At 47.2% G+C, this 19266-nt stretch overlaps 2 protein-coding genes across 6 annotated transcripts in view; both read right to left on the bottom strand.

The window, feature by feature from the left end:
- Window positions 1-397: 397 nt before the first annotated feature.
- On the bottom strand, window positions 398-15373 carry pdcd6ip (programmed cell death 6 interacting protein). 2 transcript variants are annotated; one of them, XM_076016156.1, is made up of 18 exons: window positions 15063-15373; window positions 12402-12456; window positions 12244-12313; window positions 11688-11815; window positions 11002-11155; window positions 10672-10772; window positions 9812-9934; window positions 8221-8443; window positions 8009-8132; window positions 7209-7386; window positions 6255-6366; window positions 5510-5679; window positions 4756-5004; window positions 4436-4570; window positions 4209-4303; window positions 3925-4048; window positions 3641-3831; window positions 398-1399 (listed from the first exon to the last, which is right to left on the bottom strand). In XM_076016156.1, exons 1-18 carry the CDS (start codon window positions 15266-15268, stop codon window positions 1192-1194), a joined length of 2646 nt encoding a protein of 881 aa, XP_075872271.1. In that variant the 5' UTR covers window positions 15269-15373; the 3' UTR covers window positions 398-1191. The 2 variants fall into 2 exon arrangements, with proteins under 2 accessions (XP_075872271.1, XP_075872272.1); XM_076016157.1 differs by having other exon boundaries at window positions 9812-9919.
- A 402-nt stretch (window positions 15374-15775) lies between these two features.
- The window catches only part of ubp1 (upstream binding protein 1), a 14388-nt gene continuing 10897 nt past the window's right edge, over window positions 15776-19266 (bottom strand). For all 4 annotated transcript variants that reach the window (XM_076016152.1, XM_076016150.1, XM_076016151.1 and 1 more), the window contains exons 14-16: window positions 19178-19266; window positions 18192-18243; window positions 15776-18105 (exon numbers count right to left, since the gene is read on the bottom strand). The exon at window positions 19178-19266 is cut by the window's right edge and continues 54 nt beyond it. In XM_076016152.1, coding sequence (XP_075872267.1) covers window positions 18068-18105; window positions 18192-18243; window positions 19178-19266 — 179 coding nt within the window. In that variant the 3' untranslated portion in view covers window positions 15776-18067. The remainder of the gene's footprint in view (window positions 18106-18191; window positions 18244-19177) is intronic.

Below are 19266 nucleotides of genomic sequence, written 5' to 3'. Positions count from 1 at the left end.
ACACAGAGTGATGTGACATCATTAGCGTCTCCCGACATTGAATTAAATATCCGGGGATGAAAATCCGTCACCTGCAGGCGGTGAAATGCGATTGGACGAGATCCTGACCTCAACTCCAGCTGTAATTTGCATGCAATCTAAATGGGACGTGGCCATCGACACCCCGGCGGGGGTCAAGAGGCGTCGAGATGAGTCGGGCGTCGCCGCTCGCTCACCGATTGGATGAGCCTGTGGGAAAGCGACGTGACACGCTGCTGCCCTCTTGTGGCCGCTCTGCACAAACCTGCATCTGCACTTAGGTGAGATATGAAGCCGGAAAAATTATTATTATTAAAAAAAAAAAAAAAAAGATTAATAATTAGGACGTCGCTGACATTTAAAGACGAACAAATGCCGGTTGATAGGTCGTTCCTTTTTCTTTTTAATCACATTAGAGCTTGAGGAGTAAAAATAACCACATGGAGAGCATGAAAGTGCAGCACACACAGTTTTCTCGGTTAAACCACATACAGAGTTCTTCCTTATTTATACATATATTTATAGAGCGCTATCATTTCTCCCATGTGTACAGCTTCTGATTGGGACAGGGAGAGAGAGACAGGCCAACGCTTCCCGCATGAGAGAGAGAGAGAGAGAGAGAGAGAGAGAAAGAGAGAGAGAAAAGAGAGCGAGAGAGGAGAGAGAGCGACGGAGGCAGAAGAGGTCGCAGCTCCGCATTGGGAAAAAAAAAATCCTGCCAGTCGTTCTTTATACACGCGTGGAGGCGTCCGTATCGTTACAAAAATAGGATTATAGTTGACAGAGGAGCGGTGGGAGAGTAAACAGGCGCTGTGTGGGTTGGGGAGGGGGGGGGGGGCGAGGGTGTTGATGATGATGATGGTGATGTTTGTTGCACGTCAGTCCAAAGTCAAACATTGTCGGGGGGCGGGGCTTAGGAGCAGGAAGGAAACAGGAGGACGATGGCCAAGTTCAAGGCGAAGTGCAAGGCAGCTCTGAGGTCGGCCTCCGATCGGCTCTCTATGACTGCTGTTAGTGATAAAAAAAAAAAAAAAAAGAGGGGGTGGGGGGAAGATATGAAGTGTGTTATTGCTGGGGAGGAGGAAGGAGGGGGGTAGGGGGGGGGAGGAGGTCGTTAGTCAAAAAATTTTGGTGTTAAAAGACGGAGGGGGCGGTGGGGAAGGGGGGTGCAGGTTATTGTTGTGGGTAGTAGGTCTGCTGCGGCGGCGGCTGCTGCTGCTGCTGCTGCTGGTGGGGCTGCTGGGGGTAGCCGGGGTAGGGCTGTCCGGCCGGGGGGGCTCCCGGGTAGCCGCCGGGGGGTGCGGCCATCTGGTAGGGCACGTAGGGCATGTTGTACTGGCCGTAGGTGTAGGGGTTGTAGCCCATGGGCACCTGGTAGTGCCTGCGCAGAGGGGATGGAGGAGAGAGTGGAGCGGCTCAACGTGGGCCAAAGCACAGAACAGCAAGAAATGGAGCCGCTCTAATGTGGACAGAGCAGCGCTTCTCTATGGAAGCACATTGCTGCCATGCTAGAAAAACAAACAAAACAAAAAAAAACAGGGCTGAGTATCACGTTATGATGTGATAGTTCCAGGTTTCTGCGCGATACTTTCACCTTTTTTACGTGATCGTTTTCAGGTTATAAGGTGAAACTATCATGTTTGTATACGATCGTTTTCATGTTATAACACGACGATGAGGTCGACATTCAAAAACACTTAAAGAGCTCAACGTAGCTGAATGACTGAAAACAGCCATCAATCATCGCCAGATTTTGTGTGGACATCTCTAATCACGTGGAATTTGGCGATGACTGGTCGCTGTTTTCAGTCCTTGAGCTACGTTAAGCCACGTTAAACTACGTTCAGCTACGTTCAGCTCTTTAAGCGTGTTTGAATGTCCCCTCAGTGTCACGTCATAACGTGAAAATGGTGAAGTACAAACGTGATGGTTGTGCATTATAACGTCGTACTGAGCCCTGTTTTTCTTTTTCTAGGGGTGGCAGCAACGCGCTTCCGTGTTTCTCAACTGGTGGGTCGCGGAGCCGTTTTGATCACGGCTGAGTGGGCAATTTCTCTCTCTCTCTCTCTGTCTCTTTTTTTCCGACAAAAAAGACATTTTAATACACAGTACTACCCAGAAAATGAGAATATCCTGAAAAGGTTGTTGTATTTCTGCAATTCAACTTGAAAGGTGAATGTGACATATTATATAAAGGAATAATATGCAAATCAATATATTTCAAGTTTTTATTTCTTTGGATTTTGCTGATCAGGTCTTGCAGCTTAAAAAAAAAACAAACTCAAATTTTATAATAATTTTCTGAGTTTGTGGCTTTGTGGTTTTAATAAGCTGAAAATCTTCATCAGCAAAGTTACAACAAGGAACTGCTTGAGATGTCAATCTGCGTGGAATGGCTCAATAAAATGTGTTGCTTTCGTCTTTTATGTTACATTGCCAAAATAAAACAGCTTTTACTTGATATTCTAATTTTTCGGGTAGTACCTGTATGTTTATTTATATAGGAAATATTGGGCACTTAAGCGTCCCTCATTGGTCCTGTTCAAGCCTCAACAAATATTGGAGTGACGTTTTCCAGACACTTTCTTGGACGTTAAACATCCCACTAGAACCAAACCCACTGACTGCTTTGTTTTGGGGTGGTGGGAGGCAACGCACGTCATCCTTGGCCCGCCTCCGGGCTCCACCAGCGGCTCTGCTCAGGTGGAAGGATGCTTCCCCCCTCCTGCTCAGGCCAAATGGCTGCAAGATATCAGCAAAATGAGATTTGCACTGCGGCAATCAAACCAGAGGTTTCAGGAGATGCGGCGGGGCCTCTTCTTACAAGCACAGCAGACTCCTCAGTAAAGGCTTGTTTGACCCTTGGGCACAGCTCAGCTATGCTGCACAGCTTTTTATTTGTAGCTTTTGCTGTAACAGTGATTTTATACTAGTTTTTTTCCTTTCTTTATCTGTTTTGTTTGTCCTCTTCTCTCTTTCTACCCTTTTACGTGTCATTTGCACATTTGCACGTGCCACAACTAACACCCGGATTCATTCTATGCTTCTGCAATACTGCACAACATTGCACATTTGTTGCATCGAAAAAGTTTCCACAAAAAGATCTCGAATTGAAAAAAGAAGTCGTTGGGCATTCATTGCAGGACACACAACTCTATTCAATCACTTCTACTTTTTTTTTTTTTTGTGTCTTTTAATGAATTTTATTTATTATGCTGCCTTGTTTTATTATCCAGTATGTCAGTGCACTGAATTTCGTTGTATTTTATACAATGACAATACATTTCTAATCTATCTAATCTATCTTCTTCTCAGACGTGATAGAAAGTGGACTTGCGCTTATTTATTTTTGTGGAATAAATTTGAGTGCTGTGGAATAAATTGGGGTTGCGACTTCATTATAAGGAAAAGAATGTGGGTGCTGAGACTCCACCAGTTGAGAACCACCGCGTCGGAGCATCTCGTGTTCAACCTTCTTTCACCGATAAAACCAAGGAGCACTTTTTAAACCGGGCCTTTGAGGCAACAGCAGTCTTTTCCGAGCTGACTGTGGTTGTTGTTTTTGGTCAGAACCACACCAGGGCGGCTGCGGCCGCTGAACTGCACGTGTGCACAAACCCACCCTGGGTATCCCTGGTAGGTGGGGTACGGGGGTCCCTGGGCCTGGGCGGGCGGCGCCATGGGTGGCGGGTTGCTGGCGGGAGGTCCGACGGGCGGCGCGCCGGCGGAGGAGGTGGACGCTGCCTGGGGAGCAAAGGTGGGCGGAGGAGGCCTGGCTGGGGGGCCGCTGGGCTGGTCGGTGGGCTGCTGGGCCTGAGTGGGCGGAGTCAACGTCAGCCAACCGTCTGCTGCACAGGTGCTAAAGGCGTGGCTTCAGTGGTGTGTGTGTGTGTGTGTCTCTCTTACAAAGACGGTCCTGGGTGCAGCTGTCGGGCCGGGGGCGGGGCCAGGGACGGCCGGGGTGCTCTGATAGGCAGGGACGCTGAAGGATGGAGCGCTGGGCTCGCGGGCGATGCTTTGCTGCAGCTCCCTAAAGGAATATTTAAAGATATATTTAAATATTTAAAAAGAGTCAGTTTATTTTTTTTTTAAACAAAAAAAAAAGGACTTTAAATAGATTTTTTTTTAAATGTTAAAAAGTGCAAAATCTGGAGAGAAAGAAGAGAGAGAACTGCGTGTGTGCCGCATACTTGAGGAGTTCGTCCCGCTCCGTTTTGCGAGCAAACACAATGTCGCTGCATTTGTTCTGGAACTTCAGCAGGATTTCTGTTAAGTCGTTGTAGAACTGAGGAAGAGAACACATGAAAGAAATGTTTCCACTGTGTGCACTATGTTCACAATTCACAGTTGATTCCTACGTGTGTGTGTGTGTGTGTGTGTGTGTGTGTGTGTGTGTGTGTGTGGTGGCGACCGCTACCTTGGTGCCTTCGCGCAGGTTGCTGCTGATCTCCACGTAGCTGTCGTGGGCCGACGCCAGCTTCTTCAGCACCTCCTCCCTCTGGTTGGCCTCGCTGTTGGACTGCTTCAGGCTGCTGAACTCCTGGTGGGAGGTCTGCAGGGGGCAGTAAAAAAAAGTTTAGTACTGTTTGGGGGGGAGGGGTCACTCTAAATTTGTCAAACAGTTAAAGCGGCAACGGTTGTCTGCGTCTCCCTCCTGTCCGTGAAGCTTGGCTGGGCGCCGACCTCTGATACCAGCTGGTGCTAAAGTGAGTGATTTTTTTTCTCAACCCTGCGCACCTGAACGTCTCCCAGCACCCGCTCCTGGGTGCTAAGGCTCTCCCTGATGCAAGCGGTGTACTTGGCGTACATCTCCTCAAGCTGCAACGACGACAGCTGCTCCTCGTTGATGGCGCCGCTCTGGGCCAGCGCCAACAGGAATTTCGCCCTCATGTCAAAGTTCACGCCCTTGATCTCCGACTCCCAGGCCTCCCTTTCCCTCTTGAGCCTGTCCAGCTCGTTGAGCTGAGAGCGCAGGACGTTCACCACCTGGCAGGAGAGGATGGGCGTGGTTAAAAAATAAATAAATACAAGCTTCCTGGACCAGCAGTGTGTTTTTTTAAAAAACAAACAAACAAACAAAAAAAAAATCAAGACTGATGAAGCGGAGCAGCGCACGGACATGAATCTTCCCTGTGTCTCAGTTCTGCTGCGCTTGTTACTTGGGCTCCCCAGGGAGCAAACTATGCAAAGTCAGCAAACAGAGTGAAAAATGGTGCGACTGTGCTGAGGGAGCCAATGGCTGCGCAGCGGCTGGTTGCACAGAAAAGTAAAGAGCAGCTGGGAGTTGGGACCAGGGATGTTTTTACTCCTCTCTGATGTAGAAATGGGTCACATTGGACCCTCAACATTATTGAAGGGCTCAATAATGTCTTCCTTGCACATCTTTCATTGTGGAATTGAGGTTCTCAGGAAAAATCACAGCTGATCAATTCATGGTTAATCAGTCCACTAACGGACGACTGGATAATTTGCATCCCGAGCTGGGACCGACCTCGCTGCCTTGCAGCGTCTTCATGGGATTGGCCGACGGGATGGCGTCGCTGAGCTCCTTCTCCGGTTTGCACAGCAGGGCGATCATCTGGCAGTGGGTGTTAAAGCGGTCCTTCACCACCTGGTCCGCCTGCACCGCCTTGTCCAGGATGCTGCGGAAGTTGGCGCCCTCTGGAGGGGACAGAGAGGAGCACAGGGGTGGGAGGAGGAGGAGAAGGAGGAGGAGTTAGGAACATGGAAGTAACATAAGAACTGGATACCGGACTGGCAATATGCAGGCGACTCTTTTCCAGTGGCCAAAACCCCATGGGGCCACGAAAGCCTTTTTTCACACAAGACCACAATACAAAAAGAAACAACTCAAAAACGACTGACAGGACAACTGTGACCTGAAACGCCGTTCACAGCAAATCTTTCTATTGGAGATTTTTCAGTCATGGTATTTCAGTCTATCAAATGAAAATTATAATGGCCAGAAAAGAGTTTAGCCCCTAACGTTCTGATTGGCTGACGCGTCCTGATGTATGGTGGGAGTTCCACAGGCGTGGTGTGAAGCGCACGTGCTCTATGGGCGGCATAATGCGTAATAGCCAAAAACTTCTTCGGCGGATGCGCTGGGTGAGCAACTACATTGAAATGAATAGGCCGCAATAGTGGATCCTGAAGAGCTTGAGTTAGGATGGGATGAAGGAAGCTGAGGAGAGGAGATAGGAGGAAGAGGAGGAGGAGGAGGGGAGAAGGTGTACCTGCTCGCAGAGGCTTGTACAGATCTCCAGACGGCGTTCTGTTCCAGCGCTGGCTGAACTTGGCCCTCAGCTCGTTGTCCGTCGACTCCTCGCTGTCCAGCATCTTCAGAGACTGAAGGAGGCAAAGCAAAGCGCACTCGTCTTTTTTCTACCCTTCTGAAATACTTTGAAATTAGTCTGGGAACACCACGACTAGAAGCAGGAACTTCAAGGAGCAGAGGGAAAAATCTTTAAATGACTGAGATCATACAAAACACACAGCAGCAGCAGCAGCAGCAGTTTCACAGCTCGAACCAGGACCAAAAACATGAACCATCTCTTTTATGTGGACCTTTCCTGAGGTTCGAAAAGTTTCATAAAAAAAAAAGTTTAAAAAACAAAAATGACTAAAATTCAGGAAGCGCAGGACACCATGCAAAGTTTGTCTTTTGGCAGGTGATGTTTTTAATTTCCTGTAAATACTCAGCACTTTTTTTTTTTTTTTTTTAATAGAACACAACAAACTAGTTTTTTGAGGGAGGGGATACTGGCATGGACTTCCTATCTCTGCCAGCGTGTGGAGCAGATTGCGTTTCATGTTTCTGTTTATGTGTGGTTAAAAAAAAAAAGAGAAAAGATGTTGGCTAAAGCTGATGGAAAAACAGTTCTGGGCCCAACTACCAGTGTATTAAACTTCAGAACTTCACTGATGATCCTAATTTGGGAGTTTTGCCATTAGGGATTAGGGATTTTTATTTATTTCATTTATTTTGAAGTTTTTCTAAAAGCGATGGCAGGATATTGCAACACTCAGAGGGTCCAAATCTGCTGCAAAAAGCCTTCATAGTCCAGTCTGAAGTTGTGGAAGACTCTTCTTTACTTTATATTTCAACTCCTATTTAAGGTCAGGGCTCTAATTTGCAGAGGCAAGACCATATGTGTGTGTGTGTGTGTGTGTGTGTGTGTGTGTCTGACCTCATCCAGGATCTCTCTGTTGCGGGTCAGCAGCTCGGGCAGGTCTTTGATGAGCTGCTCGACGCTCTGCAGCCCCCCCTGCTGCACGATGGAGCGCGACTTCTCAGCAATGGATTGTGGGACGGAGTCTCCGGACAGATCCTCCAGGGCGGCGGGCAGGTTGAGCGACGCCAGCACCCTGACAGACAGACAGACAGACAGACAGACAGAGTGTGGGTCAGCGCCGCTGCAGTGACTGATGTGAACGTTAAGCATCAGATACAAATACAAACACAAGAGCTCACACTGAAACACATTAAAATGAACCGTCTCATATAAACCATCGCAATAAAAAGCAGTAGAAAGAAAAGTAGCTGGTGCACCACTATGTTATGCAATGCATTTTTAATGACCGTACAAGCACTTACTGCCGTGTCTGTCATTAGAGAACATCTGATAGAGTAGTCAACAACAAAAGTGCACTATCAGCTTCATACAACTGACTTTTTAAGACCGAATTTGTTTTGTCTTACCACTTGGAGGCTACACACACACAAACATGACGCACTCAATATTTGGAGGTTGTGCAGACTCGTTATTCTCCACCTCTCCACAATAATTGGATGAGGCTGTTTCACCACGCTGCCCTGTGGTGCTCATTTCCCCCAGAACTCGCACGCCTGCAGCTTTTAGTGTAGTTTAAAGTCACACGCTGACAGGTAGGCAGGTCTAATGCAGTTATATATTAGAGAAAAACTCTTTTTTGTGTTATGGGGGAACACCTGGAGCCTCAGCTGAGAGGGCAGCTGTGGCCAACGTACCCGTTGCAGAGGTTGGTGGCCTCCCTCATGGTTCCCACCATTGCGTTGACCCTCTCCGCCTTTCTCTGGTCGTAAACAATCATGGACTGCTGCACCGCCATGGGCACCATCTTCTCAAACAGGTCTGAGGTGGAGGAACAGACACAGCGGTGAAGGCCGTGCTGGAAAAGCCGGTAGGTTTTGCTGTGCTTTGTGCAGTGGGGGTGTCTCACCTGTGAACTTCTGGCTGATGGGAGGGGTGACGGCGGTGGCTTTGACCAGCGCTGCCTTGCCAATGGGCTCCAGGTCCTTCACCTCGGGCACGCGGTCGTGGTAGATGAAGTCGTTGTCCTTCTTGGCCGCGACGAGCGCTCTGTTGATCTTGTCGCCCAGGTCTTTGACGCTCACGTACTCGTCGTAGTGCGACGCCACCTTCGCCACCAGCTCGGCGGCGTGCTGCCGGAGACGGAGACCAGGGAGTTTGAAAAGACCCCCGAGAAGGAGAAAGGGGCCATTTCCCCACCCTGACCGCTGTGCTGGCTGGGGCCGCGCCCCTGCAGTATTTGTGCGCCGCTGCCTCTCGCAGGCTCGTGACCACACCCCAAGCCGGGTGTTGGCCCCGCCCTCAGAGACCGCCTTGTGTTTTTGCTTTCCGATAAAGCAGCAGTTTAAGCAGAAGGCTATAAATTAGGGCTGCGACTAACAATTCTGTTTGTTGTTGACTAATCTATCGATTAGTTTCATTGATTAGTTTATTTTCTCCACAACTTGCTTAAATCTTCACACCTGTGTATACTGTTGTACTCTGACACTGTACGATTTTAAATGAATATATCAAAAATAATGACACACAAAGCATTTATCTGTGACATAGTTGTTCTATTTTTCAAAATAAAATATCATACCCTAAAGGCATATTAATTTACGATTTAAAGATGCAATGCTTATCACAGTTTAATAGCTTAAACAGACTTCTTAAAAACTGAAATATCAAATTAATATGACCTAACTAACACAGCTGGTAAGTGAAGGTGATACAATTCAGTACAAATGCTAATTGACAGGGGCTGTAATTCACTAATTACTGCCGTACAGTACGCATTTTCAATGATTTTCCGACATGCGAAAAAACGCATTATATACTTGCGTTACAGGCTGATGATTAATTGACAAATAATCCTGTAATTCAAAACACAACTACGAAATATCTATCCTCGACGTTTTTCTTGTGAACTCTTCTTCGCAGTGCGTAATGATACAGCGACTCCGGGGTGTCGGCGTTTAAGGTGTTGCCGTATCGCCGGAGCGCTAGCATGGAATGCTAGGTGAGCTTCACAGAGTTTTGCACCCAACGTGTTTCGCCGATTCATTTTCTATGAAATATTCCTAAACTTCAGAATCTTTGGGTCGGAGTTTTCAAGCCTTTTCAGAGACGAAGCCGTTCTTCTTCTCCGTTTTAAAGGGTGTAAAACAACGAGCGACGCTGCCACCCTCAGCGCTCGGCGCTGAACTGCAGGTACAAATGACCACGTAGCGGCCGCAGTGTGATTTTATCATTTAGCAATTTACGATGACAACAGCACGACGCGTCAACGCTTCAATTGTGCCGTCGACGTAATCAATTACGTCCACTAATGGCTGCAGCCCTGCTATAAACACAGGGCTACATGGGCTTTTCTTTTGTTTTATTTAAGAATAATAATAATAGTTTAATTATGTTCCGCTGGCGTGAAAACCAAATCTTCGATCTGAACGTGGGTGCAAGACGGGACCCTTGCAGAAACCATGCTAGTGGAAAAAAGGCAGAGGTTCCCGGCGTCGTACCTGCAGCCGGGAGATCTCCTCCCCGAAGCGCTTCTTCTGCTTGGCCAGGACGCTCTGGTGCAGCTCAGCGTTGGCCTGCATGATGCACTGCTTGGCCGCCAGGACTTCCTGAAAGTAGAAATACTGACGAGGGGGGATGCAACCACGAAGCAGGGGGACGGCCGTGCCGGCGGACAGATGCACAACACGCACAGAGGATCACGCACACAAGCGAGGCATCGGCCAAAGACACACATGTGCGCAATGAATAGATCAAACGAACCAAGGAGGCGTTGCACAAGCGATCATGACGCAAAGGATGCATGCAGGTCGGCAGTTGTCACAATGGGGGGGGGGTGCACGCACACACACACACATGCAAAATTATTGACAATGGCGCATTAGCAACGACGACAGGAACGACAACACCATCACAACAACGGGGGGAGGACACGACAAGAGAGAAAAGAGAAGAAGCCATGAGTGACTGGAGCACCTTTTCTGCAGAAGCAGCAACAAGTACATTAAAGTTCCCCCAGTTTGTCTCAAAGTCCCACTGCTACATCGCCGGCGTAGACGACACAACAACACAATATCTGATTTGGGAGTTTGCGCAAGGAAAAAAGCCAGTGATAGAAATAAAATCTCCAAGCAGTTTTCGGAAGCTTTTGATGCTTCGCTTTTCCTGCCACATCTTCGTGAGAAGGTGAGAGTTCAGGTTGGCTGAGCAGGATGAGAAGCACTCCTCCAAGCCCAGCAAGGAAGCAAACCACCACAAAATGGAAGGAAACCTCTGCCAACACCTTCACTGAACCAAAGAAGCACACACCTGCACCTGCACCTGCGTGTGTGTGTGCGTGTGTGTGTGCGTGTGTTCATACCTTCGGGACGCTGTCTTTGCAGTGACACTGCTTGAAGGCGTCGCCGTAGAAATCTGCCGCCTGGTTGGCCAGCTTGGCAATGACGGAGTCCTTCATCCTGTCTGGATGGTGGACAAGAGGCGCAGGTGAGCAAACAAGACGGCACACGGTGGAATTTCAAAACTTGCGACGCTTCCACAGCGGCTGCACACTTTGGACAGACGTAATTTCAACATCATTCAACGCTGGAAGAGCCAACGTGCACCGAAATGAGAAGAGAGGAATAAAGAGCGTGTGATCATGAAGAGATTTCTTTGTAGTTTGAAGTTGATCTGGTCCTTCGCTGGGTACCTGCGGTGGCCTTGTGGAAGATGACCTCCTGGGCCTGGGCCAGCATGATGAGGCTCAGGGTGCCCACGGTTTCCGGGGAGATGTCCGTGGTGGGCTCCCTGTTCAGCGCCGACAGAACCGTGTCCTTGATGTGGCCAAAGGCTCCGCTGGCCAGCTGCAGGAGGGTGACAAATTGCCCACCGTGACAATTTAATAAGAAAAGAGGCACAAACAACTCCCCCCCCACCCCTTGGAACAAGAACAAAAAAAGCATTTCATTGCACATTTTAACAGTTGTTTGTTCTGTTTTGATCATCTAATAATAATAATAAAAAACTTTATTTATATAGCACTGTTCATACAAAAGAGATGCAACCCACAGTGCTTAACAAAAACAAACAAACAAACAAAAAAAAATAATAATAACAACAACAATCATAATAGTAACGATAAGAACAAATAAAAGCTCCACTCCCCCTACCCCCTACCCCATATGTATTTGATTGAATCATCGTGGCATCAGCTGCAGCTTCGGCTCCTCTCTCTGCACGGCAGAAAAACACGTTTTTCTTGTTTGCTCGGGTCCGTTTTAAGAGGCAGCAAGACGATGGGAGTGTTTTTTCGACGACAGACGAACAACAATCCAGTGGAACATTAACCAGGTGCTCTATAGGTGGCCGTGCACGCGCGCGTGGCTGTTTGCCCACCTGATAGTATTTGGCCGCTGCCTTCAGGCCCTCGTCGTTGTCCAGGTTCTGCTCGGCGGCGATCTGACTGGCCAGCGCCGCCGCGTTGAACAACACGCAGGTCTTCTCATAACCCAGACTGGCCAGAGCTGCAACAGGCCAAACAAAGACGCAACACATACAGTAAGCTGCACTGGCTATGAACCAAAGAGAAAAATACAATGTAAATGGGCTGTGTATTAATATTTAGAAAAATGAAAAAGAACCAATAACAATGAAAAAGAGCTTAATTATTGCTGATAACATTGGCAGCAGTGCACTGAGAAACATGAAAAAGATGTGGCCGTCAGTTTTATCAGGAAGCTGTAAGCAGAGGGCTAATTATGTGAATAATTGATCAGGCCAGGCTGCTTTGCTCCAGTCTGGATGGACGGATACAAATCTCAAGATGGGCAAAAATATGTGACCGTTAAATCTCACGAGTCGCCATCATCCCAATTGATAAAAGACGCGTGGAGGTCACGGTGGGTGCGAGAGGGGACAAACGCAGATACAGAGGCCGACGCACTGCACTCACCGAGCTTCACCGAGCCGCCAAACAGCGAACCTTTATCGAAGGCGTCCTTCCATGTGAAGGTTAAGCAGAGCTGCGGGGAACAAAGACACGCATTGTGTGCGTTATTTGTTTGGTCGGGGTCACTCGCGGTCATCTGCGCCCGTCTATTTGGTTATTACCTGGTTTTCAGGGAAGGGGAACTTGGGCTCGACAGAACACAGCTGGTCATAATATCTGAGGAGGGAAGCAAACGGCAGGTTTTTGCATGAATAAAGCAAAAAAAAAAAAAAGAAGAAACAAGAAAAAAGAAGAAGAACAGTGTTTATTTTAGTCAGAATTAAGGACGCAAATTATCGATTAATTCATTAATCGTTAGTTGATTGACCTTATCGATTGATTAACGATTCATCGATAAGAGGCAATTTTTCCTGAGAAACTAAATTTCACAATGAAAAATGTGTAAGGAAGACATTATGTAACCCTCGGCAGGGAGGGTCCAATGTTGAGGGTCCAATGTGACCCAGTATTACATTAGAGAACAGTAAAAACACCCGAATCATTGATCCTCTGACTGTAAGTTGACTTCTAATGGGTCAAATTTCAATTTTTTTTCTTTTTTTTTAAGAATGTTAAATTGATTGGGACTAATTTAATTTAATTTAATCAATTCAATTCTTAATCGACCATTAATCGATAATGGATTAATTGTTAACATCCCCAATCAGAATAAGTTTGATTTCTTAAAAAAACTTGATGATGCTGCACTACAGTGACCCTGGATGTACTTTACGAGGAGGATGTGAGTACTGTGTCACTGGCTGTGCAGTCAGAGGAAGCTTCACCACCTCACGTCCACCGGACAGTGACTCAGTGAAAAAACACGAGACGGGAGTTGCCGTGAGTGGACGAACGGGCACTCGCACAAAGACCGCGTAAAGCTCAGTATCAGCGAACGCAGTCTATTTATAACGCTGACAGCATACAAGTCATGGAAGTCATGGAATTCCCTATTACCAGTTCATCCACCTCGTGTTTCCACTGCTGGGAAGAGAACACGCAAAAACACGCAAACAAAAGACCGGCTTCATGTGCGTTGAGACGTTTCAAAGTTTTCGGTGTCGGGACACACACAGTAACACGCACACGCACACGTGTGCGTCGAGAGGGAAGATGAGAGGATGTTTTTCTCCTGGATATCCAAAAGGGAGAGAGAGAACATGCCAGACAGAACAATGGTTGCCGTGGAGGCACAAGAGCTCCGTCAGCGGGCTTCTGAAAGGCAGCGGGACGGTCGCCCGGGTTACCTGGCACGCAGACAACAGGTGACACGCGAGGAAAGCCAATGAGGGTCGCAACGCCAGCGGCTGGCAACAGCAGCTTAAACTTCTGAATGATGGCTCGTCATCAGCCTACGTTTCAGTTTCATCTTTAACTAAAATAAAAACGAGTGGAATAACACGAATGCATAGAAACAGACGTTTCAGCAGCACCAGCCAGGTGAATACCTGACAGGCTACTCATGAAGCCTGGGCAAGGCCTTCGCATGACAACTCCTGACTCAGTCACTGAGAGCAAAGATTGAAACGACAACGGACAAAGTCTGCAAATACTTTATAAATAGCCCAGCGTGTGGGTTATTCCTAAATCCTGAGGTCAGAAGTCAGGTGTCACTACCGTCAATGATTTGAAAGTTACCGGGCGGGAAAACCGGCAAACAGTAAATTCCAGCGGGTTCCACAATTACATAAGCGAGGTGCGGTGAATGACGTCTGGCAAGCAGGGAGGAAGTTTGTTCAGGCTCTCGTGCAGCGAAAGCTGAATTACGCCAAAGGTTTTGACCCTTTGTTGGTTCTGCCACATTAATAACAACTATACCCCCCACCCCCAATGAAACACATTCCCAGTTATCAGGCCTTTGACTCTGCAGGATGTGCTGCTCTAAGGCTCAATCAATTACTGGATGATATGACGAGCTGCTGTGTTTTCCACAACACCCTGTGTTTCAGATCATGTGGCCTGCAGCAGACTGATGGTTCGTCTTCGTGCAGCCTCTTCACGTGAGTGACAGTAGACAGGAGGAAGCGACTGTTCTTGGATGCTCCTATGCTTACTACACACCACACACCACACACACACACACTTAAAGCTACTGATAGCCATCTACGTGTGTCAGTAGCTGAACAGAATTTTGCTACATACTGAGTTTTAATGGATTTTACAGAGTTGAGGACTTCACGTTGAAGGTCTTGCAAATGGGCTCAAAAACATTATTGCACGTTGTTGAAAATTCATTATCTTGTGACTCTTGACGTTTCTTTTTCTTTTCTTTTCTTTTTTAACTGTACTTTCATAGATTTTGGTAGTTTTAGTGCACTTTCAGTTTTCTGGAGGGCTATATTTCCGTCCTAATACTCCTGACGTAAAGCAAGCACACAGTTATTGTGTTTGGGACAAAGTCAAAGGCGCTGTAAAGATTCCAGTTGTCGGATTGTCAACATTCGTCTTTGAATTCACCTGGCTATTTGACAGTGTTCTTAAATATATATACTTATACCCTAAAACCTACGTGTCCTGCTTTTCCACATGACCCAAGTCAAATCCTGAAAGTGCTCCAAGTCCCGATGAGTAACTCACGACATGACGTTGGCAAGTTCTCCTGACTCCTGCCCGCTAGCCTCCTATTAGCCTGTTAGCTCCCGGGCTAGCTACTCAAAGCGAAGCGAACGCGTCAAAGTAGCCACAAAGGCTGACACACAGCTCGGGGTGAACGTGTCGGTATGAATTTAAAGCGGGCGTACGGTCCAGTCGGTTCTCTCCGTTTGCACGGAGGTGTGTCGTACCTGAGCAGGACCTCCAGCGAGCTCTCGTGCTTGTCCAACGGCCTTCCCAGCGCGCTCTTGCGGAGCTTGTTCAACTCCTCCACGGCGCGCAGGTACTCCGCCTGCTCCTCGCCACTCGGGTAAGTCGCGGCGACAAACTTCGACAGCGGCTTGACGAGATCCACCTCGGACGACTTTTTCAACGGGACCGAAATAAACGCTGCCATTTCCGCCCGTGGAACGCGATGCAGCCGATATTGGGGGAAATCAGATACGACTGTCGACCGACCAACACAAACAACGGCGAGCGACCCACTTCCTGGTTTCTGACAGGGCACGTCTGGTTACGTCATGGGAAACTGGGGCGAGTCGGCGCATGCGTGCTGACGGCGCTCGTTCCAGACGAGCTGTAACTCTTTCTACGCCTTTAATTGAAACTGTTGGCTTTCATGTCATGTGATAGTTCCCCTCTGTTTTACGTTTTCAAAAACATTTCTTCCCAATAGTTATGTCATTAAACCGGATGTGTCACACGACTGACTACCGTTTTGTTGTGACAGCCGTCGTTAGGGAATTTAGAGAATTTAAGGAATTTCCATTTTAATGAAGGGCTGTTTTGAACTAATTTGGAGTAAAAAAAAAAAATAGCTGGTGTGAAAAATATTTTATAAAACATGCACACAAGATTTTTTTGTAGGGTCCTGATGATCAATGATAAGCCCTGACGCCAGACAAAAGTTATGAAATCATTTATTCCCAGCACATGTGGTTGTGTACATCTCCAGCATACGGTTACTGTGCACATGAGAAGCATCATGGACATCAGGCTGCACATGAACGTTGGTCAGCTCTCCTGCTCTCACACACACACACACACAGACACAGACACACGCACGCACGCATACAGACTGAAAGATGGTGAGACAGGCCATCGAGGAAGGCTTCAAACTTGAGACAGGCTGCTCCATCAGACTTGGCATCATCATAATGTGACTGTAACAACCCAATTTTTCTGTGTGTATATATATATATATATATATATATATATATATATATATATATATATATATATATATTAACTATGCTGTGATACTGGTCTCAGTGTGAAACACCAGGAAGGCTACAGTCTTGGCTTTGGTGAGACAGCCACACACCTTTTCAGTGAATTTTTTTTTTTTTTCCCCCCCAGGGAGAGAAACACATCGAGTTTGGTGACCTTTCAGTGCAGACATTTTTAAAATGCAGGGACAAAGAAAGACAGAGGACACGGAGTGAGGAACAAATCAGCTTCGCACCTTCCTTGACATACGCATGCTCTTCCAAACAGCTTCATCACCATCGACGGGGGAAAAATAAGACGATGACTCGTGAAAAATGACGACACATGTACACACGCGCATAAACATACTCACACCGTCTGACACAGAGGGCTGCAAGCTGTACACACACTTGAAACCAAAAGCTGTGCATCAAAATTTTTTTTTTTTTTTTTTTTTTTTAAAAAAGGTGGTTCGACGAGACCTAGAGCGCCACCTGTGTTGTGTGGGGGATCATCTGCATTCCAGAGTCTAGCTACATTTAAAAACATAATGTTCGGAGATGAATGTGACGCTGTCGACACTTCGTACCGTACAGGATAAGACTATTGGAGGCTACTGAGGTAAACAGAGTTCTCCCAGCCTGCGTTTGCACTTCCTGCAAATCAGATCCTGGAATGAAGGGGGGGAAAGGAGTTTCGCACGCACAGCTCGGCTAAACGAGGCTCTACGAGGCCCCCTGATAGAAAAACAACAAAACAAAAACCCAATCTGAAATCCTTTTTGGTCCAAAGTTTAGCAGGTTTCCATAGCTCCCAGAGTGAAACCTTCTCGGGACATTTTTCCCCCTTTTTGTTGCACATTTATGGTCCGATTCCCCAAAAAAAAAGACGTGGACCACCCTCATCCAACTCAGTGGTTCACAGGGAGCAGAGGAGCCAAAGATGAGGTGGAGGACTGTTGGTGGTAGACAGGACTGTTTTGGAGTCGTTTGTGGAAAAATGAAAATGAAAAAAGGACAGGAAGAGAATGAGAAAGGTCGGTGATCCATAAATAAAGCTTCATCTGGGAGGAAAAAATAAAACAAAACCAGAAAGACACGCTGAGAGAGACGCTAGAGGTTAGACGAGGATGTAGCCGATCAGAGATGGAGGGTTGGAGGGTTGGAGGCCTAAAAAAGTCTTTGTGATATGAATTCACAAATCAGTTCATCTCACTGAGTCCAAAGCAAAGACGGAGAAAAAAAAACTTCAACTTTATCTTGGAGGTCTGTGGAGGTTTTTTTTTTCTTTTTCCAGATCAGCTGATCCATGAACGGTGGAGGAAGGAGGAACCCGTCACACGCAAGCAGAGGGAGGGAGGTTGGGTTAGTACAAGTCAAGACTACATGCTGTTCAGTGACAGAGGTGATCAAATACTGGCCGAGTGCTGGTAGTGGCTGTCGGGCATCAAGCAAATAAGGGGGGAAAAAAACCAAAAACAACAAAACAAACAAATCTGTTTTCTCCAACTCCTGTCATGGAGCCCCCCCGCCCCCGTAAAAACATCATGATAATAAAAAAATTAACCAAAACGAGGGGAGAACAAGCAAAATACACACATCATAATCTATCCTCTCAACCTGGATCTCGCCAGCATCTCCTCCTTTCACCCACTCTCCTCCGTTATTAGTGTTTTCAATATGAAACAGTGGACACACGCATGTCAGATTCTAACATTTACATGGCTATAAACGCAGTCTCTCTGCTTTCCGTCGCCCGGCCAGCTTCTTTCTCTTGTTCCTTTCTTTCTTTCATTCATTCTTTCGTTCTGTCTTTTTCCGGAGAGTGCAGGAGGAAGTACGAGGGAGGACTGGAGGCAGGCCGAGAGGGACGGAGGGAGGGGGGGAGGGAAGGAAGGTGGGAGGGAGAGAGGCTTCTGCTCTGGAGCCACAGCGGGTGGAGTCGTGGTGGTGGCGGCGGCGGTGGTGATGACATCTGCTCTCCACCACTACTTCAGGATCAGATGGAGTCCTTCGCCGAGCTCATCTGTGGACGGGTGAAAAGTATATTAAATTTTGGAAACCAATTTTTTTTTTATCTTCCCTGAGAGTTCTCTGGTCGGGTGAGCTGACCTTTGACAGTGGCGATCAAAAAACTGCTCTCGTCCAGGAAGTTGTAAACCATCTGTGGAGGAGGAGGAGGAGGAGGCAAGAGTGAAGACGGTGAGTGGAACATCAGCTTCATGAACAGTGGGGGCGGGAGTGGGACAACAGCTGCTGATTCTGCACATGCAAATTCAGGAAGGTGGAAACAGTGGAGCTGTTGTCCTTTGTTTCAAGCACCAACGGTCGATGCATTTGATGCACAATGACTGCTAAACACTCTCTGCCAGGTTGGATGAGCCTGATCTGAAGTGTGCAAAACCTCCTCAACTCAACTGGTGGAGTCTCTCAGGAGCCACATCTTTATTTCCCCCACCCAATAAAAAAAGATGAAACGCTGTTTCCCAACTTGTGGGTGTCAGCAGCCGAACCGACACACCTTGTTTAGGTTTCATGTGACAATGTTAACAGCTGCGTTTCCAGGACAGTTTTTTTTTGCAAAATAAAAGCAATATTTCTAAAATTTCGACAAAGTAAAATTGTGATTTGCAGGGGTTTCCATTGAATGGAGTGAAGAGCAGAAGCCATAATTCTCGTAAAACCCTTGTTTGGCGAGACCCCACTTTGAGGACGATGGAGGTACCAAACATTGCGTTTTGGAGCAGCGGTTTCAGTTGCAACGACTGTACTTCTGTTGCCACTGTCATCAGGAGATGGTTGTTCTCGCTGTAAAAGATAATCCGTCTCCTCCCCCTTCCAAAACGTTATTCACTGGTGATGTAAAAGTGATGTAAAAAAAAAAGGAAAAGTTTCCATGACACGTTTGCCAAATCCATCGATACATCTGAAAAAAACACCTCACGAGAGCACCAAAACCTTTCAGCCACATTTGAGAGGTTTGTTGGAGGTTCAGGCCTTTCCATCACCAGTTTGTTATTGCGATATTCAAGTTTTGCGCAATTCTAGGTGCAATGGAAACACAGCTATTGAGCAGCAGGTGACGTGCGTGTGTGTACCTGGTCGCTGAGCAGGATGTGGATGCCTGTGGGACCCTGTCTGTACACCTGGTTGATGGTTCCCAGAGGAAGGTTGCACACACTCGCCA

Source organism: Nelusetta ayraudi, unplaced genomic scaffold (assembly GCF_046127955.1).
Source record: "Nelusetta ayraudi isolate G7.1 ecotype Tasmania unplaced genomic scaffold, CSIRO-AGI_Nayr_v1 ptg000219l, whole genome shotgun sequence".
In the NCBI taxonomy this organism is placed as follows: Eukaryota; Metazoa; Chordata; class Actinopteri; order Tetraodontiformes; family Monacanthidae; genus Nelusetta; species Nelusetta ayraudi.
Note: the sequence above shows the minus strand (reverse complement) of the source record. Positions and strands in the feature narration are given on the sequence as shown.

Excerpts from the sequence above, each read along its gene's own strand:
- pdcd6ip (XM_076016156.1), bottom strand. The coding sequence starts at position 15,268 with ATGGCAGCGTTTATTTCGGTCCCGTTGAAAAAGTCGTCCGAGGTGGAT. Across the intron at positions 9,935-10,671 it reads GCAAAGACAGCGTCCCGAAG|TATTTCTACTTTCAGGAAGT; the intron begins GTATGAACACAC and ends CCCCCTCGTCAG. Across the intron at positions 1,400-3,640 it reads ACCTACCAGGGATACCCAGG|GCACTACCAGGTGCCCATGG; the intron begins GTGGGTTTGTGC and ends CCCTCTGCGCAG.